The sequence below is a fragment of the Pygoscelis adeliae genome, unplaced genomic scaffold (genome assembly GCF_000699105.1).
Source record: "Pygoscelis adeliae isolate BGI_AS28 unplaced genomic scaffold, ASM69910v1 Scaffold79, whole genome shotgun sequence".
NCBI lineage: Eukaryota > Metazoa > Chordata > Aves > Sphenisciformes > Spheniscidae > Pygoscelis > Pygoscelis adeliae.
In genome coordinates this window covers 3,350,869-3,376,139 of record NW_008825532.1, presented here as the reverse complement: position 1 = coordinate 3,376,139, position 25,271 = coordinate 3,350,869, and the positions used below count along the sequence as shown (strand labels likewise).

The window sequence follows — 25,271 nt, the reverse complement described above, 5'->3', positions numbered from 1 at the left end:
GCAAATCCCCCCCAACAGCTGGTGGCTGCTGGGCACCCCCTCTCCCACCACAGCACCCTGAGACCCAAATCATGGCAGACTCGCGTCAGCTACCACTACGCCCCCAGGCCTGTGGTTTCTGGGAACGAGCCCAGAAGGCACATCTCTGACACAGGGAACAACTTTTCTTCCTCCTTCTGGGTTTTGCCCTAACGGGGTTCTTCCCCTACACCTGCAGACATCCTCTTTGGGCACACAGCAAGACTTCAAGAGCAAGGTTTTACAGAAGCTACCATAAAGGCAAAGCCTCGCTAAAACACAGGTTGAGAATAACTGCACTGCCAGCGCCCATTTTGAAAAACAAGAGCTCCTCAAGCTCACCCTGATTCTAGGGTATCTTACAGATCAATGGACCTGGAGCAAAACAAAAAGATCAACCAAAGCAAAGCTAAAAGCAGCTGAGGACAGGCTGCCATGCTGGGTTAGTGTAAATAAGGAGAGAAATGTGTATTTAAATGTTTTTATTTCAACTAATGCTTTGCCACCATATTACATCACTTTGAATAGCTTGGAATAGCAATATGATCTCAAAATATAGCAAACAGCTTGCCAAAGCAAGATAATATTAAATCCTATGGATACAGCATCTTCCTTCTTTGGCGACAATGCTTCCTTTTATCTGTAAAAATAGTTTTATGTTCCAGCACATTTGCTGTTCAGTTTATTGAACCCTGCTGTTTATTGAACCCTGCTGTTTATAACATTTGCCTCTTCCCTGCACAAAACCTCCCCGCAATGTAGTATGGTTTTATATCCAACAGCATTTTAAATAAAAAAGTTATAGTTTTCATGCAGACTTTTGTAAAAATTATTTTCTAGGTGCACAGAACTGAACCAAGATGCATACAAAAATGCATTCACTTCCATTCTCAGGTGTAACCGTGCCATTGGCAACATGATATCATGTTATTGTGAGAGGTCCAAGGATGGTGGTATTCTCATATATAGTATAACTTTAAAAAAAAAAAAACACAACCCTTTTTATAAGCGGCAAGAGAAAAAACTGCCATGCTTTATTTGTGAAGTAATCAATAGACGTATAAAAAAAGCACCATGTACAGAGAATACCAGAGGAACATCCATCTTCCTAATTACCCACTTCTCATTTAGCATTGCGAGCTGGCCTGCAGGTCCCAACTTGTACTGTAGCTTTATTTGCAAAGTTAAGGAAGTGGTCAAACCTAGAATATGCTTGGACCGTATGACAGAAATTAAACTGGGTTGCAGATAGAAATTAGATTTGTTTCCATTACAACTCATACCAACCACCTTATAGCCCTCAGGGGTAAAAAAAAAAATACGCATCAAGTATCTCAGAAATAATGGGGCAAAAACAGCTCCAGAGCAGTATTGCAAGATGCAGGTCTGTTATGAATGCATTTCTGTGAGCTCTTGATAAGTTAAACTTTCCTTTGGGAAAAGAGCACGTCTGTTGGTTAAAACTCCTCTCCCTGAGAATTTTGATAAGAGTTTGTCTTGCAAAGCAAAACAAGTCCTTCGAACTTCAACAGTTCCTAGGCCAACAGCATTTCAACGTGGTCACAGCTGATCTGCTACTCATGCACCCAGGGTGGCAGGTTGGGTTTTTGTTGCATTTTTTTTTTTTCTTTACATGGATCAACCCTTTTATACTCGCTTCATTCCTCTGCCCATCAAGCAGGCAAACACGGTCATGACCATCTTCGGTTTCACCTCCACAAGATCTTCTGGAAGAGCATAAACTCTGGCACCAATTCTTCTTGCCATGGACACAGCATACCTATTCACCATGGAAAGAGGAGTGGGTCAGCACCGAGACTGCTACCAATAAATGACAAGTCAGCTCCTGCCCTATCCAACATGATTTCACCTATTACCCTCTTCGTTAAGATTCAAGATGTGCAAACAGTCCAATGACACCACCATCTGTTTTGTAAATGTTTTTTTGATCTTTTTTTGTATTCCTTTTCCACAATAGAGGAAAGTGTCTTTAAAGACCAAATTGACCTTTGAATGTCAAGTCCACTTTACCAACAGTTAAAAAAAATTGTAATTAATATTTGTTAGGGCTAATAGATAGCATGTATAACCAAGGATTAATCAGCTAACATTTACATTTCCCCTTCTGTTTGCTCTTTAGGAATAATCAAGTGAGACTATTATCTGCAAGAAACTTTGCTGTCATTCTGCCGCTGCAGAACAGTCGTGTAACACACATTTCAAAGGCACATTTTAACAGGCATACTTTAAACTTGACAACCTATGGTGATTCAGCAAGACATGAGACATGCAAGGGTTCAATTTTAAAACTTTGAGCACTTCATATGCCTGAACAAACAGGTGAGAAACAATATCATTGCTAAGAACTGCTTGGGCTGTTCTGCATTTCTCTCAACAAGCAAGAGAGCCCAGCCAACTACTCCCCCCAGCGTTACGGGCAAGGACAGCAATTAGATTTCAAGAAGTGCTGCCTGTCTAAAAAATACGGTGTTAAAAGAGATTGAAAACCACAGTAATAAGCTGCAAGTGTTTCTACCACAGTTTAAGGCCAGTGCATAGAAGGCTCACTCTTTCAATGCAAAACAGCTTCTGAGATAGCAAACTTACTTAGCATTATTTTGTTTGTCATCTTCCGATAGATGACCAGTCTTTACAAGGTCATAGTTGATACAGCCAGGCTGTATTGCATCAATTAAATCCACAACCGCCAAGCTTGTGCTGATAGTTTTGTCCTAGAGAATACAGGGACAGACAAGTAAAGATGAATGTCTAATCCTTAAAGCATACTTCTCACCTCAATTCAGCTGCTCTGCAACGTGCCACAAAACAAGCTTTAAACAAGCTGTTTCAAAGCAGCGGTGTTAGCAATTATTCCCAGCCAGACCACAGGGAAAACCAAACTGCTGCTTCTCCTTTGGTAATAGTACAAGATCATTACTCCAATTTACTGCAAGTGCTCTGAAAATATGAAGCAGTAACCAATGTGCAGGCAGCAGGTCTGCCCTGCTGACCAGACCCCAAGGGACAACGCTCACCTACAAACGCTCGCCAGCTCCAGCCCCTATGCTTGCCAGCATCTCAGCCCCACCTCTGCCCCAGAGCCTGACCACCCTCCCCTCCTCTGCCACCCCATCAGCTCTCTTGCCCCACCGCTATTCCCCACTGTGGGCAGTCCTAAAAAGTCTCCTCTCTGGTAGCTTGAAGCCACTTTGTTCCCAGCACAGACTGAATCCTGTCCTGTTTAAACCCCTTGCTAAGATGCCCCTGCTGTTCCTCCAGTTAAGGAAATACTTTTTAGGCACCCCTCTCCTTTTGGATGCAAGAGGGGAACCTGCACCTTGAAGTTCTGGATGGAGGTGGACTTGCCAGCTTCTTTCAGGGTCTGGTTTACCCAGCTGACTATAATGTCATCGTTAGCTTTCTGACCATCGCCCAGGTCCTCGAGGACATTCAGCGTGTACCTGAGAACCAGCAGAGAGAACAAGATTAGGCACAGAGCCTCGGCAAAGCTCTGGTGAGCGTGCAACCAGGATACAATGTGAGCCCATGGCAGCTTGGAAAGTCTTCACATAGTCTCAGCTCTGCTTTTTTTTTTTTTTTTAAAAACTCCTTTAGCAAAAAGGAAGAATCATTTATCTTATCTGAAGTGTGATTTCTGTTAAAGTATTTAGTCTTTCTAGCCTTTCAAGTCCTTTAATATGAGACCACAAAATTGCCTGGGCTCAGAAACTGTTTCACCATTGACCATTTGCTCCACAGGGTTAACACATTACTTAAAGGGTATGGATCAACTTCAGAGTTAGCATTCTGACCTCTAATTCAAAATAAGGAGCTACCATGCAGCTATTTTGCAGATACATATTTGCATCATCTTAGAATTCTTCAGAAATAGATAAGGAAAAGGACGATCAACTTTATCTGTTATTTTCTCCTTCCCCCCACTCCAATGCAGAAGGGGGTTATAAAGCAGCCCCAGAATGTTTCTCTCTCAATTTCCAATTAAAAATTAGAACATAAAAGTTGTGTAAACGTTCCTGCTTAGGGTTTCTGCATGTGGACCAGACTTGAGCAGGCGAGAGATAGGTGATCCTGGTCAGCAGGATGTTCACAGATCCACCAGTGGGTTCTCCGGAGGTCTCTGCTCTAGTTCCCATGTGCAGCAGGATCAGCTCTGCCACAGTTTTGTCCAGCTCTGTCTCAGAAACCCCCAAAGGACAGAGGTTTTACAGTCTTTCTGGGTGTCCTGTTCCAGTGCTGCAGTGCTCTTGTGGCAAAAAACTTCCCAAACTCTGTACTCCATTCACAAGTTTTACACGGTTGAGACAGGTCCTACCTTCTCATCAACTGCCAGACTAAGGCTAGTGTCAGCGTTGGGTTTCCATCATTCAGATCCTGTCCTCCGATGCCAACCAAGGAGAATTTAGCTGGATGCTTTCCCAAGTCTACAGCATAGTTACAGTTTTCTAGCTACACAGGAAAAGAGTTTAAACAGAAAATCACTCACAAATACACTCACTTGACTGGAAGCCTCAAATAGGAATTTTTAGTGTCCATGGCTTCTTTTAAAGTCTTTTGAAACGCTTACCTTTTTCATGTTTGCTCCAAGCTTAGGGTACGGAGGCTTGTTAACCTTATTCCAGTCAACAGGAACTTTGATCTTTTCATACAATTGTAGTATTACCAGTGCATCTTGGAGATCGCTAAAGTGGAAAACATTGATTAAGCCTAATGTTTCAAGATTTAAATGCACTCTGACTTTGTCACGTCATGAATAATTACTACTCTTTACAGGTTGTTGCAATTTCAACAACCCTAAAAAGAAAAAAATTCAAAATATTTTGTAGTTTTCAGGGCAGGAGAAATGTTTTGTGCTTAACATCAGTTAGCTGCTGAGCTAAAGCAGGTTTCAGCATGGTAATCAGCAACAGATCCAGGGAAGAATTTTGCTACATAAAATCCAAATCTCTCTCCACTGACTACAGGGACTCAGAGTATCTTGCCTCCTAACTATGATGTCTTGGTTAAGCCCTAAAATTAAGTGACAGGGAATTTAGTTCCAGTTGCTCTAATGCAGTTGCTCAAGCAGATCTAAATGTATTGGGATTCAGGGTACCAACTTACACAAGATAGGGGAAAACAAACAGTCTTCAGCCCTTAAAGCCAACTGCTGGTGTGCCAAGTCCTGGCTCAGAAATCCCTAAGCTACGGACTGCAGGGAAGGTACAGTGAACATCTCCCACTCCCCACCGTCACCCTTTCTTTCACCATCACTCTTTGCTTGGCACTGCGGGCAACAGGACACTAGTGGGGGCACATCGCTAGTCTGATCTAGTTGAGTCTCTCCCAAGAGCCTAACGCGTACCCATAGAGGTGATTTACATGGGGATTCACACCAAGGGAGTTCATCCAGTTGCGGAAGGTCCGTTCCTCACGTGTCTCTCCTAGATAAGAGAAAACAGTTTCATGCAACTTCTGCAAGCTCAAAGCTGCACAGGGTTTTACACCTTGCAGGGCAGGGAGCTTTGAGCAGGACAGCTGATCAATTAGGTTTTCAAGCAGAAAAATGGTATTTTTTCTACTATAATTTTTTCAAAGGAAGAGGGTTGCCCTGATATCTAGTTTTGGATATCAGTTTGATATCTCCAGGCCTCAGAAGACCATACCTTTTGCACTTTCTGCAAGAAAAAGTAGCAGGAAGGTCTTTCACGTGGATGTTAGCTAACTGCTGTCTGGGAGCCAGGCAGCCAAAGCCCTAATCCCAGTTCTGCCAACAATTAGTGCTCTCATGAACGTCTCACTGCATTACTGAGGTGCTCCTGCCCATCGCAGGAAATGGCAAAACCAACTTCCCAGCCCTGGCATGGGGACTGATGGGCTGCTGGCAGTGCTCCTACAGGTTCAGGCTCCACGTCAGGGTCAGAGCAGCTGAACAGGCTGTTAAGTATCCTTCTCATCTGCCCCAAATGAGTAAACAACCACTGCAGCACTGAAGCCTCAAATCACAGGTGTTACTTCAATGGAGATACCTCCGCTGGGCACAGCCTCTTGTGACACAAGTGTTTACTTTCGATATTTCCCTCCTGCTAATTTTGTGACTGATACATCACCTTCTAGTAGGGTCCAGTCGATGTCTTGGTTTTCAGGCTTGGTAAGTGCTGGGTACTTGTTGAACAGGTTGGCAACGAAGGCCAGGTTCAGTTTGGGATTGCCACTGACCACATCAGCTGGCGTGACAAACTGCCGGCAGCCAAGCCGATCTGCCTGCTGAAGCATGTACTCTGCTCTCCGCAAGTCATCCTTTTCCTGCCGGGGATGCAACAGACAAGAGCTGTCATGGACGAGACTGGGCTACAAACTAGATGGGAAGCTCCCGACTGCTACCTGAGGGCAATGTCACAACTCCACCCACCTTCGTTAGGTATCAGCTGCTAATCAAACAAAGGGATGAAACATGCATGCTAATCCCTGCTGCTGTGGATGTAATTGTCCTGGTTTGTCTTGGTATTTTTCCTAGCATGGTGTTTTCCAAGTTTATACGCTTTCCAAGTTTTATGCTTTCCAAGTTTTATGCTTTTTTAACTTGGTGGTTCAAAAGCAGAAGTCAGCATGCTCCCAAACAGAGCAAAAACACAAATGATTTCTCAATCATATGTGTTAATTGGCAGGTAGTGATCAGGCCTGCACATACCCGAGGTGTGCACATGCCCACTGATACTTTACATGCTCTAGAAATTAAGATATCAGGTTACCTAGATGTTATGGGGCAATTATAGGGTACAGGTAGTTCACAACTGTACAGCATGAGGACACAACAGCCTGAATACTTACATTGAAACCCGACATGTTAATATCAATCTGAGGCTCTCCTTCTTTCTGCCCTTTAGGTGCAATTTGATTGAGGAGGTGGAAATAAGCTCTGGAATCCTGAAATGGATGAAAAAGAAAATTCAGGTCTCCCGCACAGCAGTGAATACACTATAACAATTCATTTCAGGCTCATCTTTAACAAGTCACTGTGCATAATTGGCTTATGTACCTTTACTGAATTACCAAAATCTGTAAGCTTAAAAGAGAGCATGATGACAGAAATCCAGGCAGCAGAAAAGGAAACAGAAAGGGAAAAGGTTAGAAATATTTAAGGTTAAAATTATGGGGTTTAACTGTTTGAAAGCTGCCTTCGCTGCAAGCTCTGGTGTTACAGCCTCCTCTCCAATGGCTGGAGGAGGCAGTGACCCCGTGCTGCTTGCTCTCATGGCCCCCACAGCCAGATGCCCCAAGGTGGCCCTAATGCCTAACAAGGCAGCCTACTGCTACAGCAATGATGAAAGTGGCTGAGCGCAGAAAAGTCCACGCAAAAAGCTGATTATAAGAAGTCTGAATGTCTTCTCCTGTGACTGCCCATTAGCTAGAATATCTTAAAGGAGAGAGGCCAGGGAAGGTCACAAACTAGGAGGAGCAAATAGCTGCAGTAATTATTTATCAACTACAAATCCCTTTAGTCCTCAGCACTAATAAGGTCCTCAGCATATCCTGGCAGCCTATGGGTTGCACCAGACAAGCCAACAGCTATCAGCAAAGCTGTAAGTAATTTTGAAGTTGGAAATAAGAGTGACCGTGTGTGTATGCACGCACGAACACACACAGGGGAGCTCTGGGCTCCCCATGCACCTCAATTATCAAAATTTTTTTTTTTTCCACCTCAACAGTCCTTTAACCTACAATCCACTTCAGTCCTCTTTCTCCTCCTCGAAACTGCTGGCCATGTGAATAAGCTCCAGAAACCTGCTGAGACCAGTGCCCAAAAACCCCACACTGACCAGGAGTCACGACCCTCCATTTCTCACTAGTGCTGAGAGAAAAGAGCCACCCCCTCACATCTGAAAAATAGCTGTAAGAATCCCTGCTCCCATTTCTACTCAGCCCAGTGTAGAGAATAAGGGGTCTTGTTTCCCTTCCTCTCTCCAGCCCATGACGTTTTGGATGAAATGCCATCACCTGCCAAGAGCGAGTGGAAGTCACGCTCTCCCGGGATGCAGTTAAGCATTTCACCGTCTGAGCGAGCTGCATGCCCTTGAAAAATTACTTCCATCAAAAAAGATGGATTAAGAACATTTGAAAACACATGAGTAATACCAGTTTCCTACTTCATTAAAACATGCAACAGCTTTGCAGCAGGATTCCACTAGCACTGGAGGAAACACTCGTACAGTTCAACACTGGGCTCAACCTCATGGCAAGAGAGAACAACACTGCAGTACCTTAAATATACCATCCATAAAACCCCTGTTAAGCCCACTCAGTGTATTAGGGTTAAGAAAGGTCCTGTCTGCGGATGAAGGGCCTCATTTACACACGCAAATACAGCCCTGGCCAGCTCCCAGCCTTTTCCCAGGCATGTGCAGGCCAGGAGAGCTCTTGGTACCTTGATATCTGAGCTGAAGTTATTGATTTTGTGCCAGCCTGCGTTTTCCAAGTGGAAGTTGGCCCATCTTAGGAGCAGCTCTTCTGGGGATAGTTTCATAAGGTCCTCCAGATTTTCACCATCACGAAGTAAGGCAGCCAGTGCTAGAAGAAATGTGCTTGTGAGGGGAAGGAAGGATTTTTCAAGAGGCAAATCTGCATGCCAGAATTAGAGCTGCAGCAACATTTCAGGGGGAGAAGTACCAACTACTGATTAAGTCAAAATAATCTGGGTATTAGTGGAGTTTTCCTGAGTTGGTTGTTACACAGAGAAAAGCATGAATGATCTAGAAAACTGTGTAAAAAATATTTCCATTTTCTTGTATAACAAAATTCTCTGGATTTTACATGCAGCTTTTTAAGCTGATGACAGTAAGCTGAATGTAAATGTACTTCTATCTCAATGAAAAAGTGCTTCCAAGCAGTTTCATATGCACTGTTAAAAAAAGCCAGAGAAGCCAAGATAAGCATCCTTTCAGTTGGCTGGTGCTTCCCTTGCCGTGAATTTTCAATCTAAGCCAAACAATGTTACCACTTCACGATTGGGAAGTTTAAATAAAACACACTGAAACCCCTCCATCCATCTGGGTGCTCTGATAGCCCATGCAGGAATAACAGAGCTCTTTGAATGATTTGAAAAGTTTAAATTTTGGAGGCTGTCATGCAGGACCAAACCAGCACAGGGGGAGAGCTGCAGCACTGCTCTCCCACCACCAAGAAGGAAGCAAGAGCTCAGCTACACCACTGACAGCAGCAAGGAGGATTTTAGGAGAAGCAAGGAGGATTTTAGGAGAAGCAAGTCATTGCAAACACATTCCCAAAGAGCTGAAGCCCTCCCCCCCCCCCCCTCTTTTTTTTTTTTCTCGCCCTTTTTTTTTTTTGAAGGAAGCTGTGCAGTTGTCTATAATCCTAAAAGGATGCAAGCAGCTTTTGCCATCTTTCAACACCGTTACATACCTATAGGCAAAGCACACCAGGAGAGCCTGCCCAGCCCGAGGCATCACAAAGCAACACGCTCATTCGCACCGCAAGGCTTGAGACAAGATGCATCTTGATTTACAGACTTGTGTTCAGCCAGTTCTCCAAGGCTGACACACATTACCAGGACGGCACAATCCACCCACCTGAACCTGCTTCACAGCTATAAACAGGCTTGGCACACGCCCTGACGAACCCGAAGGCTAGTACCCCCCTTTCAGCAGAGAGGAGGGGAGGGAAGAGGCAGCGACGGGGCTCGAGGTGACAGCGCAAGCAATGCGGTGTTCATGCTTTAGAAGTAATCATTTATAGTTTCATTTACCTTCATTTCTGCTGAGCTCAATGTCGGCGAACAAGCCAATCTTAATGATCTGCCAGAGAAGCCCAAGAACCAGGTGGGGTTTCCCTTCCCTCAAGTCCTCTGCGCCAATATTGACAACATGACACCCGATGGCGGATGCAGAATTCAATGCCAGGTTCAGGTTCTCCTGCGAACAGCACAGCCGAGTGAGACACAGCCAGGGGAGATGCTGCTTTGCCTTTCATCCAGCACCAGCAAAGCGGAGATTTCCCCCTTGTCCTTGCTCCAACACGAGCAGCTCGGAGGAAACACTCCCGGCCGCCTTCCAGCTGAAGTTTTAACAGAGCTGTGGTGGCAGCAGGCTGAATCAATAAGAACTGAACCAGGCACCAGGGTTTAATTTCAGCCTCTGGTATTTAGTTTCAGCCTCTGAGTTAGTTGCAACTAGTGGCGTCAACAAGAATAAGGCTAGAGAAGTGTTAAGTTATACGCACACGCACACACAGGCATCCTCACAGAAACCACCTGTCATACTATGAAATGATTCATAGATAGCCAACACCCATAACCATATTGTTTTAAAAAGAAAGCACTGTATATAATCACTGCAGCAATATCAGGCGCACATGGCATTTCAGCCATTTTACCCATTTTGTCATTAAGTTAGCGTTTTTGTCTTTTGAACTGTACCCACAGCACTGTCAATTATGCACAGTACAAAGCTGCCTTTAATAATTAAATGCAAGTTATAAAACTCGCTCCTTTCCAGAGTTCCACAATAATGCCTTGAGCCACCACGCTGTTTTCATTGATTCTATCTGAATATGAATTTCAGCAAAAATACAGAAATGTATTATACCTGAATTATGAATGGTGTGAGTTTCTTCTTGTTAATTGCTCTTTCATCAATCGTGTCCGGAACAGAAAGATTAATCATTTTGCTGGTAGGAGGAAAAACAATAACATTTGAACAACATTTAGTATTTAATCTCAGCAAAACTCAACGCACTGTTACAATACTCACCACAGTACATTTCCTTTTGCTTGTGTTGTTTGTTTGTTTTAAATCAAGGTTGTGTAAATCAGGAGTTAATATTTACGTTATCAAGAATGTATTTGTAACTAATAGCTAAGCCTGAAACCTTAAACACGCTACTGGCCACTACTGATCTCAGCTGCTGGAGCAAAAAGAGCACATGAATTATTCACAGCGCAGTCGCTGAACTAGCGAAGACTCATTGCTCTGTTGACATCCACTGCAGATTCTAGTAAGACAACGCACTTCCTCCTATTGTAAAGGTGTACTACTGCTGGCAAGAAAAAACTGCCCCCAAAAAGCACAAACATTTTGAGAGCTCAGTGGGGAGCATGTGAGCGCAATGAATTTTTAGTCAACAGAAAACATGGCATGTTTTTACTTTATATTATGAACTACTTCCTACTCAGTTCAGTCTTTGCCTAAAGACCTGAATTACTTGAAACTGGGGAAATAAAAAAAAATCACAAGCTAAAGAAAAAAAAAAAGAAATGAAAGTTAATGGGCAGCCCACTAAACATCTTTTGTGTATTGATACAGAGTTACTGAAATTCCAGGCTGATCCAGTTCTCCACTATATTAATTCACTTACATTTAAAAAACAATGAAAGACAAAAGAAACCCTATACATAGAAGGCAGCTGGTGTTTAGCAGCCCAGGATGCCTTCTATTTTCAGCATGCAGCAAAACAAGTTACTTTACTAACTTAGTGCAGCTATTATCAAAAGCAACAAGAGGACTCCCAGAAAATCCATTTTGGGGTTAATTCATAAGGTCACTAACATTTCCACAGAGGTTACCATCTGTCTGAACATCCAAGAAAATGGTCTATTTAACACATCTGCCCTCCCCCAAGCTACCTAGCATCAGGCTGAGTTTGCACCAGGACAACTTCTGCTCCCACAAGACACCTTCTCCCCTTCAGCAAACTCAGTCTCAAGCCCCAAAAAAACCCACTAAACAGAAATACCAGTTCATGAAGTTGGCATCAAAGCTGAAGCATAACGCAATGACAATGAAAGCCTGGGTGACCGAGTCCCTTTTTATACATGCAAAACATTATGCACACACACTAGTCACAAAAAAGCCTAGAATAGGATGAAAATTCCCCTAAGTGCAGTTTTGGGAAGTTATTTTTGTGATTTTTTTTTTTTTTTTTTTTTTTTTAATTCAGGAGCCATCATGACTTACCATAGCACAATCCCATCTCCCACAGCTTTGAACAGGTCATCTGTATTTGGGTTCATTGGAATAACGTGCCTACAGTCAGGATCATTTTCCAGGGCTTTGTTTATCCAGTTTACAAAGGCATATTTTTCTTCCTCTAAGATAACCAATTGTAAATTTAATACAGGCTTTTTCATAACATAGCAAAGATTTTTCCCAAAAGAATCAGTGTACAATAGCCCAGGGAAATAAAAGCCCCACTATCATTACCACACTATTTTATTAGTCATACAAAGTTTAAAGAAATATGACTTTCACTTCCAATTACCTGTTATTTACTTGTTACTCAGCAACTTTATTATATGCAAGTGTGACACAAGGACTTCATCAGCAAGCACAGTTAACAAAACAAATAAGCACACATTTAATTTACACACTGCTAATGTTGCATTACCCTCTAATTCTGTCCTGCTCTCACCTTGACGTGAGATCATTCAGCTATCGGAGAACAAAAGCACAGCACATGGCAGGGCAGTAGAAATCTACTATTTTTGGCATACGGCCTCCACTCACCCAAGAGAGGCACTGAAAGGCAGAGCGATACCTGAGTAGGAGTGCTGTGTTCCCTCGCTGGAAAGCTCTGAGGTCCCCCCGATGGCACAGATTCCTTCCTTCCTGTTAATTGCTTTTCTGAATGTTTTAGCGATATCACTGCTTTTCACCTCTTGGAAAATCTACAATTTAAAGTGCTCTGTTAGCTAAGAAAAACCTGTCTTCATAAAATGAAAGGACCACAAAAGCAGTTATTTCTTCTCAGCTTCAAAGCAAACTTTGTAGTAAAACCAGCAAATGCGAAGGGCCCAGCAAAGGTGTAGTGGTATTAAATTTAACATGAATAGTGGGCAGAGAGTCGTCCCACTCTCTCAAACACATATTGCAAGTGCCTATTGAAACAGAAGCATTAGGCATGAAGTACCTCACATACATTTACCTTTTTGAGTAGATTTCAAGAGACCATGAGAAAAAAAACGTGAAACCTTTGCAGTCTGAAAGCAGGTACACATGCAGCAGTTTCCGCAGGACCAAAGTTGAGAAAGCTGTTGTGCAATTTTAACCTTTCTGTGTAAGCCAGATGCTTGTGTGACTGTGACTTTAGTTCACACAAAAGACTTTGTCCACAACCCAAGAAACAATTCTCTGTAAGTGTATAACAGTCAAATCTGCAATAATGTGTAACAACGAGTGCTCCAGGTAAGGATTCCTCCTCCCCCAACAGCAGGCTTGGGCTAACTGACCGAACACCCTCACGTCTGAGGGCAGAAGAGACGCTTTAGTGCGGAAAGATTACACGTGCCATTTGCACGGGTTGTATGTTACTATTAGGGGCCCTGAGGTCCTACAGAACTGAGCAACTATTAGAAAAAAAAATACATTCAATGGCTTGAAAGCCTACTGTAACGCCCTCAAAACTTAACCAAATTAGTTGCAAACCACGCTGAAAACAAATGAAATGTATGCAGGTTCTCTAAACACTACTCAGAAAAAGGCAAAGAAACAGTACTGTAAAGCAGAACAACAAAAGTGCTTCTGTTAAAAAGAGAGGAGGGAACTTGCCCACCTGGCTGCAGAGGTGTCACCACAGGGCCAGCCTGCTGGCTATCACACCTTACCTTCCCTGTCCCTTAAACACAGGGAAGGTGACAAGTCAAGATGATGATGCAGTGCAGTTAAACTATCTCCTGATGGCATGCAGAGGTTTTGCTCGCTCCAGTGATCAGGTAGAGCTGAGTGAAGACTCAAGAGCCCAAAAGTTTTGGGTTTTCTGGTTGGTTGGTTTTAAGCATAAGGATTTTGATACAATTTATTTATTTTAAAATTTGCTGGACTAATTACTGGTATCGCATACCTTCTTTGAAAATATGTGCTTTAATACTGAGGTACCACTAAGTCACTTGGCCCCAACCTCAAGTCAGTTCATGACATCCTCTGTACCATAAACCCCAGCAAAAGTGCTCAGAGTTAAAAAACAGCAACAGTTCTGTTTGTAAAAATCCTACAACCATGGCTTCTACTGTACAGCTCAGTTGCCCGTAAGACCTTTCATGTTTACTCAATCATTGGTACCATTCAAATGTGACAGAATAGATTTATTTCTTCCTTCCTAGTACAAAGTTAGAGTTATGGACCAGCTCAAACCAACAGCTGAAACATGCACCCAGCATGCAAGTGTTCACAAACTGCAAACAAACTCCAACTTACTAGTTGACTCCGAACTCAAAAGTTCAGAGGGTCTGAAAGCAATTAAGGAACAGAAGGTGAAGATGAAATATCAAGAAAAATAGTTGACATAAAAACAGCTCCCTCAATGCACTGCACATACTTTTACTACTCTTTCAGCATTCAGTAAGAGTATAAAAAGGATGAAGGGATAGATATTGAACCAGTATCTCAGAAGTGTTGTGCTTTTATAAAAATTAAAAAAAGAAAATTCTGACCTATTTCTACAGAAAAAGGCCGAAGGTTAGACCCATCCTCCAGCTTCTCCTATCTCATTACTCCTGTTCTTCCCTTTTAAGGCAACAAGCATATCTGAAGTTTCCTAAATCAGCATCTAGGACTAATCTCCAAGTGCGTCTTGAAATGCCCTCTTAAATCTTTAGCAAATACTTGTAATCCCATTAAATTGAGAAAGGAAATTATACTGCTTCACTGGGAAAACAAGCATTCATCTATGTGCCTGGAAAAACTGAGTAGCTTCCAGTCAATACTGTAAGCTTGGAGAACTGGAGGTCTTTTTTCCAGTTGTCACCTCATGTGGAAATGGTCTTTCAGCCTCCAACAAAGTTTTCAGACAGGAAAAGCATGTGGATTCTTTTTGGTTTTTTGTTTAAAACCCAACATATTTCCCCTCTGTCCAATTCTAAAGGCTGGCAGTGACAGCACAAAAGACTGGTCATATGCAGAGATCTGTACAAAGAACCGGTTTTTACATGGCAAGTCCTCAAAAGTCATAAGTCCGTAAAAAGAAAACTAGTATTAGGGTAAGTGGCCGAGAAGCCAGGTTCAACTTCTTCTACCCCCTTCCTTAGCTTTGTCTAAAAAGGGTCCCCCCAGGCTGCTGGAAATTCAGAAATACCACTTACATAGACAAACTCTTCAAAACTAATCTTCCCATCTTTATTCTTGTCACTGTCGATCATGAGCTTCTGGATGATCTCTCTCACTTTGTACCCGGGGAGAGGCAGGTTGGCTTCCTTGAAGAGCTCGTGCAACTCATAGTCGCAGATGAACCCGTTGCTGTTGAGGTCTGAGAAAGAGAAGGGGCAGGAGACAGTTTTAGAAACGTGCCAGTACCCCGACAGGAACAGCCCCAGACAGCGGGACAGCAACACAGCCCCCATGCTCTAAAGTGCTTTATGGAGAGCAACCTGCACACTGGGGACATCTACAAGACATGGAAGTAAGGAGGAATCTCCTAGCGTGGCCTGTCACAGCATACCTCTTTTGGGGCCACATTGCGCAGACCATTCATCTTTGCTGAAAGCAAGATCCATGCAGGACACGGACACACAGCAGGATAACCACAGCAAAAATACCAAGCCCAAGTAGTACACTATTCAATGGACACCACCAAGAATACACCAGGAATCAAAGGCACAGGGTAAATACTGTCCTGGTTTCAGCAGGGATAGAGTTAATTTTCTTCCCAGTAGCTGGTACAGCGCTGCGTTTTGGATTTAGGAGAACAATGTTGATAACACACGGATGTTTTAGTTGTTGCTCAGTAGTGCTTACACTAGTCAAGGACTTTCCAGCTTCCCATGCTCTACCGACTGAGCAGGCTGGAGGTGCACAAGAAGCTGGGAGGGGGCACAGCCAGGACAGCTGCCCCAAACTGGCCAGAGGGACATTCCATACCATGGGACGTCGTCTCAGTAGAGACAGGGGAAAGCTGGCCGGGGGGGGGCCGCTGCTCGGGGACTGGCTGGGCATCGGTCGGCGGGTGGTGAGCAACTGCACTGTGCATCACTTGCTTTGTATATTATTATTATTAATTATTATTATTATTTCAATTACTAAACTGTTTTTATCCCAACCCATGAGTTTTCTCACTTCGACTCTTCCAATTCTCTCCCCCATCCCACTGGGGAGGGGGGGAGTGAGCGAGCAGCTGTGTGGTGCTCAGTTGCCGACTGAGGTTAAACCACGACAATACACACAGCACATCCTCAGAGAGGGTCCCTGCACAAGCCACAAGATCTCTCTGGCTTTGGGCAGCGGCAGCTTCAAAGCAGAGCTGACCAGGATGGCTCTCAGCACACATGACCAAGTCTGGTGTAAAAGTTTCACAACAGAGCATCTGCATTTTCATAAATGATCTCCAGAGCATTTCTTTTTACATCTAACTGCAGCTGGCTTTTTGTGTTAAAAATAGACAGTAATGAAACATAGCACTTCTTACTTTTTGAACTGAAAACACTAAGTCAGTTCTGCATTTACATTTTTTTAATCATGTTGATAACAATGTTCTCCATTTATCGCTGACAGAAAATTGCAGCCGGATATTTTAATGCTGCCCAAGAATGCTCTGCAAGGACATTTGACAGTCAAGCACCAAGCCACAGCAGCACTGCATGCTTAGGGAGATGTTATTGCTTACTAGATTTGGGAAGAAAGAAAACAAGAATCTAGTGTGAATCTGGAGCTTTTCACATCAACAGATCCCAACCCCTTTGGGGATGTCATCACATCTATTGACTGCACAGGGCAAATCCATCAGCCCCAGCCTTTCTCCAGGCAAGTGAGGTTTTGCTGCCACCATGGACAGGCACAGGTTGTGTGCCTCCTTCCTCAGGCTAACCAGGTTGAGCAGACAGTGTGGTTCACAGCACGGCTGGTACTCAGGCTTCGGCAGAGTCGGGTCCCAGAGCATTTGAAGCAGTCTGACAGCCCAGATTCACATCTCAAGACGTAAGCATGACCTGCCAGCATGTTTGGAAAGACAGGGATTCAGGGCATGGTGTGCTGTTACTGGCTCAGTAGTGATGTTAAAATCCCTTTGCTGTAGGCAAGTAGCACAGACAGCCCAGGGAAGTTAATTCAGTGCCTGAGCTGCCATCTCTTCCCCAGGGCTGGGGCCGTGTGGAGATACCAAACCTGGATTACTGCTGCTGGTGGGGAATACCTGGATGGGCTGAGGAGGTGGAGATTGGCAGTCTCCTACAATCATCATTCAACCACAGGCTCTGCAAAGTCGACAGTGCCTGTACTGAAGACATCAGCCCAGCCCTTTAAGGCTAAATGAGAGCAGTCTCTGCATTTAAGCAGCTGCGCTACCTTCTCCCCCACCTCCAGAGATCCTGGCACTATGATGGTGTGCTGCCAAGTGCGGCTCACCACCACCAGCTGAACAAAACCATGCAAGGCACCCGGCCCCGCTCAGCGTCGCCCAGCCACTGTTCTGCCCATATCCCCCACAGGAAGATTTTTCTGCTATTTATAAGGCAGCAGCCTCTCCCTAAGGCCGTAGAGTTGAAGTCCACTCAAGCAACAGCTTCTGCTGCCCAAACAGCCTCGCAGACTGCAGGCTGCTGCCGGCTCCCAAGGCTGTGCGATGGAAGAGCTGCACCAGCCCCAGTATTTAGTTTTGTTCAAGAGGGAATCCCACACCACAGCCACTGGCATGAGTATTTATGCTTAAAGGGAGATACTTTCAAGAATAAAAGAAAACAATCAGGATAGCTCTAAAGGCCCTTTTTTTTTTTTAGCAAATTTTGAAAATCAGTTTACTTCTAATGAGCTGTCAGTGGTGGTTTTTAGGTTTTATTCCACAGCAATGTTCCAGCAAGCATCACATCCTCACCACTCCAACCTTCCTCATTTTCCAGATCCATATGGGATTTTAAAATTGTTTTTATAAGTTAGCAAGAAGGTGAAATTCAAATGCTTAGTGACAAACATCCAAAGTAACACAGTGCAAACCTGTACTTCCTCCTACACCCCAGTCTCTAGGTCTCAAACTAAAGAGCAGCATCAATTCCAGTGGATTAAATACATTAAACTACTTTATGAAATGTCAGTGTTTACAATAATGCTGATGAAATAAAGTGGTTTGGGCCAATGATTAATGATAGCAACAGGCTGCTGTCTGGTCTTCAATTTTAGAATTTTATTCCAAAAAATTATAAGCTTACAAAGGCAAGCTTTATTAAACAGTCCAGCCTGAGATGTCATCAGCGAACTATTTCCCCTCTAGATAAGTCACAGCTTCTTCCATTACAGTTTTCTTATTACTAAATCTAACTCTACAATATGCATCTTCTCCCTGCCTCGCAGCCAGTGAAGAAAATCAAGCAAGAAGGGATTTGCTAATCTCCAGGGCCTACAGACCCGAAACAAAACTTTGCTTTCACCCTCAGCATGCCTACAGCCAACACCCATTGCTTTAGCCTGTGCTTGATGGAACTGACCACAATCCTTTGCCATACTGCCAAATTAAGCAGGCAAATCCAGAAACACCTGTTCATCACTTCTTCCAATCAATCCACCACCTAAAAAAATAAGTTTTACATCTACCCAAATGTTAGTAGGCAAAGGACAGAGAAAAATAAGACTCCAAAATACATATTGTATCCTTGATAGGATCACGGGTGTGATTTTGATTCAGATTTGGTAAAGGTTTTCCTCTTGAGATGTCTAGCTTAAGCATTCAGAAGTGTTTCTGAACCAGGCTTGCATGTGCCACGTCTGAGCCTATTCAGAAGTGAAAGGGAAAAACACAATATATGGTATTTCATGAGGCAGAAGCCCATTGGGTGAGACAGTAGGGAACTGAGCTCCAAAGTCCCATCTCTAATACATTGGAGAGATGCCGGGTAAAAGGATGCTTAAACCTGTTCAGAGCTCAGTTCTACATATGAAGCGCTGCATGTCTTTTAAGGGTACAATCTAGTTCAAGGAATTAATCCCCAGCCTTGCATTTATATTGGTTTGCTTGCAGAACAGAAGCCATAACTTAAAAACACTGATTGAAATGCAACTGAGGAGTTAGCCCAGGCCATTGTCTGTCCATCCACACTTGCTCAGCAGACCTCAATCTCAGCCTGAAAACATCAAACAGGGCTGCAGGGCAGATATCAGGAATTTACTGCAGTCTGGGTCAACATCTGCCCATTTTGAGGGTTTTGTTCACCCCTGCAAAGAGGTATCTTCCCAGTCCCCTGGGTCTGCCTAGTTCAAAGATTTACCTCTGCTCACTGAAAAAAGATAAAAATTATCAGCTCTGCAGCACAAAGCACCATCCGAAATGTACGCTCACGTGTGAGCGCACGCGACTCAGGAGCATAGCACCAGGAAAGATGCGGCCCATCAGGAGGGGCTGCACACCAGTGGCTCTCAGCACCTGCATCGGGCTCAGACAGACACACATAATCAAGCGTGAAGGACACACACTGTTGAGTAGTGCACCTTAACTCACTCTAAACCCTTGGGTCTCAGGACCCAAGTTCTTCCAACTCTTAATGACATCCCAAACACCCACCTGTAAGAGTTACTCTTCCATAGTATCCTGGGAAAAAAATTAATCACTGATTTACTTCATAGATTAAAAGGGCATCTATGTCCCAGACACTTTGGGAACCGGATTTACGCACAAGACAGGTCTGTTGGTTCAACTGCAAGACCTCACACCAAGTTAATGGTTTTGCAGTAAAGACGCTCTTATTTCAAGTTTTAGCTTCTTGGCCACAGAAGGGCAGATTTAGGTGTTAAAGCCTGGTGGACGTGCTAGCCCGTGGTTTTAGCTTGGTAGCAGCGTCGAGTAACCTTAACTAGTGATTGACTATGTGGTAGAATATGGACCCATTCTTCTCTTAACATGTCAAGAAGCCTTAAGCCCTGTAAACGTGACAAATAGGCCTGAGACCCCTATCCCACAGGCCAGCTGCTTCCCTTCCCTTCCCCGCTTTCTCTGTTCCCCCTCTGGCATCACAGTCAAACATACAAAGTAGCAGCATTTAAAAAAAAAATAGTCACCTTTGCAGCACCAGCAAGTTCCATAATTATTTCCAGCATTACTGCAGGCCCACCATATGGTGCCTTGCTGGATGTCCTGCAACAAGGCTAGACTTTAGATGTAAGGTCGTCTAAAATCCCTCTCTACCAATAACCTGCAATGGTATTCAACAGCTGAAGAGGCTGTCAAAATAGAAGCTATCCCAAATTAAATCCTTCGGCGTACAGCCCAAAATTACTAATGGAAGAAAGCGAAATTGTTTTAACAGACAAGCTACAGCCTGGATTCATTATAATCTGCCTGATGGAAAGGAAACTACAGCACATCTGAAGTTTCCTATTTCTACTGAAAGATGCATGCACACCAGCGTACTAAACCTGGGAAAGGTCACTGCAGTGATGTACGGCATCATCTTCTGCCCATATGCAGGTGGCGCAGCAAAGCCACAATAAACAAAACCCAAAAGCTGTTTCAAGCTCTGGCTCAGCTTCCTCCAGACAAGTACTTAAAATAGCTTAAATAACAGGATGCAAGAGGGGAAAGTAACCCACATGTTTCCTTTTAAGGATATATGCTCAGCAGGACATACTCTAGCAGGATCACAGAACCCGATTTGCCTTAAGCTAACATTTCAGAGCATTGTTTTTACCACCTTGCAGCAGTGAACAAAGTGTTCAGCTGGGTTACGATTTTTAAGTACTTCATGTTTCCAGAAAAGATGCTTATCTCTGCTATCAGAAGCAGGGAGAAAGAAGACAAATAAACAGAGCAAGTTTGCAGCTTTTGTTCTGCCATGCCTCCCCTGTGAAGTGCCACTGTTCGGCCAAGTACATACATACACACACCTGTTCTACAGAACAAATTCAGAGATCAGCTGAGATGCAACCTGCTCTTCTTCCACTGACCTGCGGGTCATTCAAAGCCTAGTCAGTTCTTAAGCCCCACTTATTTACTTTTTTCAGATTTTAAAATGTTTGTTTTTTTCTTCCCCCACTGCTGTTTACCACTTGGATCACTTCCAGTACAAATACCTGGTTGTAGGGTGCTGGAGCTGCTTGTCTGTAAGTCAAGCTGTAGCTGACTTTAGTGCTAACCTTAAACCATGATTTCTCACCCGTGGACTAGTAAGCAGTAGTTAGTCTGTGGGACTCTTGGCTTTTGCTGGCTGTCAGAGAACAGCACACCAGCTGCATGGGAGAGAGGGGATCAAGTGGCACAGAAGGCAAGTGGTGACAGGGTACATAGCAACACACCTCACCGCCTTCCAGCACCACCAGATGTCTCGATCTGGTCCAGCTGCATACAGAAAAGCTGGTCAAACACACGCCTTTAAAGTCCCATCAACCTACACATCCAGAGCAGCAACTTGCCCCATGCTAGAGTTAAAGCAGGTCTCCAGGAAGCCCATGCAGCCACGCTTTGGAGCAGGGCACATCTTGATGAGCAGAAACCACCCCGTGAGACACCTCCTCCTCCCCACATCTCCTTTACAACATCCTAGAAGCCAACCAGCTAAGCTTTGCTATAACCATGCTTCTCAGTTGCATTCCAAGTCTTCCAGGTAGCTGGGAGATGAAAGGCAGGCTTCATTTTAAATAGCAGCCTTAGTCCAACTTTTCGTCACATTCACTAGAGATGGCATTAGGAGTTCCGAGTGAGAGTCAGTCACCTAATTAGCCACCAGTTCTATATCCCAGGGCAAATATGGCTCCTTTAGGCAAGAATAAAAGGAACGAGAGCATTAAAGACACTCCTGACAGGTGTGTCCCACAGCAATGCTTACAGGCTGTACCATGCCTAAAGCACACAAAACAGAAGGCAGCTGAAAAGGTCTTAGCAGACCCCATCTCACTTGTGGGTATGTCCAGGCTAATTATCACATTTCTCAATAATACCTAGGTTTTGACACTGCTTTTATAATTTAAAACCAAACAGGGACCCACCTCCTGAGCAGGGTGAGCTGGTTTCTGAAAACAAATCAGGATTTCACTTGAGTTTCTCCGTGTTTCCAGTGCAAAGGCAGCCAGCCAACATAATCTCGATAATTTCCCCCCACACTAATGACAAAAAGCCACCACATTCCAGCCAGGTTAATCATTTTAAGTTTATCCAAGGACAGAATGGGCTGCCCACATCCCAGCCTTATTAAGGTTTGCACTCAGAGGCACATTAGGCAGCAAGAAGCATGATGGTCACTCATCTCCCTCTGCGGCAGCGCACTTCCACCTGCTGGAAAAGTCTTGGGAACAGCAAGACAGGAGAGGGAACCGCCTAAAATGCAACTAGCTTCACCAGGGAATACCGCTCCATGAGTACCAGTTGTCTTTGAAATTCGTATTTCTCTTTGCAAATTTAGGGCAAGTGAGAGTTTTAAAAGCCACCCTGCTCTAGAGGGCAGTTTACCTGATACAGATGTGAGGCACCTACCAATTTGTATTACAATCAGTGCTCAAGTGATGCCAATATCCAGTTAGGAAAATGAAATACTGGCTCTGATCACTTGTGCAACTCATTCCTGGCCAGTGCCAGTCCTGGGTGTGGTTCCCCAGCTGCATACACTGACCTCAGCCCACACTGCCACATTCCAACTCCCATCCCACCCCTCCCTGGCACTTCTCTGATCCTCCAGTAAGCCATATCAGGAAACTAAACCAGCAGAAAACAATTTTCTCCATGATGTCAGTTTTCTGCCCATTTCAGCTTCCCAAAGCAGCCTGCCAGAGGCTTCTACAATGCCAGGGCAGGGGGAAAGCTGTAAGGCAGGTGGGCTGTGCAACCCCTTCAGCACCGCAGGCTGTTAGGGAGATGCAAACCAGAGAAGAAATAGAGCCACAAGAGGGCAATGCACATGCACTGCAGCCGCAAAGCATTTTATTATCACCGCAAGTTGCTCCATAACGGCCAGGTAAACAGACATTAATTAGGTTTTGCCTACAAGCTCACCAAGCGCGGTGACTCAAATGCACCTGCACAAACCAGAAACGTAGCACGTACATTTACCACCTGCACAGCTCAGCCAATTTGCCAAAACCGGTATCATCATAACCAAGCACTGTGCAAGCCCTGAAGTGCTTCCTGGGCCAAAGTAATGCAATGCCTGTTTGGATATTTCTTCTGCCATCAGGAATCAACAAAGCCCACCCTGGAGCAACAGGGCAAGTCTGTCTGCCAGCGCTCACCAAGAGCCAGACTGCCCACGTCCCTTCCTTTGTGCTTCTTGGCTAGAAGTGACAAGCCAGAAGCAACAAGGCTGCCAAGGGACTCTTTGGCATGGAGAAGATCACGAGAGCAGCAGGCTGCCCATGCCCTGCTGGCACCGCTGCTCACAGGGGTGGGATAAATTCATTTCAAATGTACAGCAGACAGGAGCAAGGTACCCTCCTCACTGTGACTTACCAACTTTGGCAAAGGCCTCCTTGAGTTCCTCCAGCTCATCTTTGGAGATTTGTGTGGTGTTGGCCATCTCATGAATTTAGGGAGTACCTAAACAGAGAAAAAGGACACTGTGTGAAACCAGGCTGCATTCAAATGCATGCAGTTTTGAACAGCAGTATAGCAACAATCAGTACCAAGGTCACTACAGTTCTTGAAGCCACGTTTATCTTTCCATTAAGAAAACAGATGTGTGAAACTCAGAAGATGGGAAATGCACTCCTTAACAAGTCAAAAATCCCATTAGCCTTGTTAATATTTAGCTCTGTGTATTTATTTTATGGGCTATGCTGTTCTGCACACATTAAGGTACCTGCTACCAGTGTGTTCTGTAGGTCAGAGTAGCTCACATATCCAGGGATTTTCCACAACTTTGAACAAAATCAGAATCCAGAGTTAAAATATTAATGCAAGAGATACTGACCACTCTGCCTGCCTGCATCCCGAGAGCACAGAGCTACCAAACCCAAATAATAAAGATTCTGAACAGTACCTGAAAAAGGTCTTTTAGCACAAAGTAGTATACGTGATATTGTTTGCAAAAAGGAAATAAGTCTGCTTTTCTACAAGAAAACTGTTTGAATAAACACTTGCCTGTTTCCCCAGAGTCAGTCTCTCAATAAACCATGTCAGCAACAGGCTGTTTGCACTGCCACTGACCCTCCTCCACCCTCCCGAGCAAGGCACAGCAGGAACACCGCAAGCAAGTGCGGAACAGCAGGCATCGGCTGCGCTCAAACCCCGAGTACACAGAAACTCCACTTTGATCAGATCTGCTTGGTGTTTAAGAAACAGAGAGGATGAAGCATACAGTTCCTACACCCATCTGCTATAATCCTCCTTTCCAAGCACTGATTAGGTGCCACACGGCCAGCCTGGACAGGAGGTATCACCATAAGGATGGGAAGAGGCCAGTGACCTGCCCACATCCCCTTCCCACGACATTCATGACGGCAGCATCAGATGCCCTGTTGGCACTTCAGCCAACACGACCAAGAGAGATCAGTGATTGATGGAACAATGCAAACAGGGCAATCCCTCTGCATGAACAAAAAGGTAGGCATTGATAAGCACATTCTAGCACACACACTAGCTCTAGCTCAGGGTCTTTAAAAGTGGGGATCTGGGCAGGCTCAGTGCAACTTCAAATGAGATTTGCATCCCAAGATTTTCCAGCTCCCACTTTGTTAGCTACAATCGCTATAAGTTGAGAAATAAAAGGTTCCTCCTCTGCCTATGGGAACAGACACAGCTGCCTCCTCCTCTGTAAGCAAAAGGATGAGGGCTGAATTCAGGTTTACAGCCTGTCAGAAGGCAGGATCCTGAACGGGCTGGCTCGCTGCTCAAGCAACAAGAGGCTCGGTTTCACAAATGCCTGTGCTCTGATTAGCAAGCCTCTTTTGTCTGAGGCTCCCAGCTGCCTTCACAAGCTCTTGTTAGCTTAAGAACACAAGTTTGCCTGTAGCTGTAAATATTCATTTTCTGTAACACTTTAGTCTGGAAAGAACGAAGTCGTTAGAGATGAGAGCGATGGGCAGGTGTGGCAGCCTGGGAAAGCAGCTCAGACAGGTGCTAGAAGCAGAGAAAGTCAACAAGAAGTTGCATCACTGCAGAGACATGAAGGAAAGCACATCAGACCCCACCTCCCAGCATCTGCAGAGCTGCCAGTGGACACGGCAAGACATTTAACAGTCAGTAAAAGCCACCAACAGCAAGACAGCGAACTTCTTCATTGGGCTCGTACTGCAAGAATGGGGCAGGGGGAGAAATTGCAGCAAAGCTGCATCAGACTGACAGAGGGGGAAAAAAAAAAAGCACCATAGTAAATTTTTTATACCGTTTCACAGATTACAAGTTAGGCTAGT

The 25,271-nt window shown here is 44.3% G+C and overlaps 1 protein-coding gene across 2 annotated transcripts in view; it reads right to left on the bottom strand.

Moving 5' to 3' along the window:
* Positions 1–485: 485 nt before the first annotated feature.
* Positions 486–25,271, bottom strand: part of PLS3 (plastin 3) — a 47,838-nt gene continuing 23,052 nt past the window's right edge. For both annotated transcript variants that reach the window (XM_009331680.1, XM_009331679.1), the window contains exons 2-16: positions 23,371–23,457; positions 15,104–15,267; positions 12,565–12,694; positions 11,985–12,117; positions 10,617–10,698; positions 9,779–9,944; positions 8,441–8,583; positions 6,847–6,942; positions 6,126–6,321; positions 5,381–5,459; positions 4,604–4,718; positions 4,352–4,485; positions 3,356–3,479; positions 2,626–2,750; positions 486–1,798 (exon numbers count right to left, since the gene is read on the bottom strand). In XM_009331680.1, the coding sequence (XP_009329955.1) occupies positions 1,666–1,798; positions 2,626–2,750; positions 3,356–3,479; positions 4,352–4,485; positions 4,604–4,718; positions 5,381–5,459; positions 6,126–6,321; positions 6,847–6,942; positions 8,441–8,583; positions 9,779–9,944; positions 10,617–10,698; positions 11,985–12,117; positions 12,565–12,694; positions 15,104–15,267; positions 23,371–23,437 (1,887 nt within the window). In that variant the 5' untranslated portion in view covers positions 23,438–23,457 and the 3' untranslated portion in view covers positions 486–1,665. The remainder of the gene's footprint in view (positions 1,799–2,625; positions 2,751–3,355; positions 3,480–4,351; positions 4,486–4,603; positions 4,719–5,380; positions 5,460–6,125; positions 6,322–6,846; positions 6,943–8,440; positions 8,584–9,778; positions 9,945–10,616; positions 10,699–11,984; positions 12,118–12,564; positions 12,695–15,103; positions 15,268–23,370; positions 23,458–25,271) is intronic.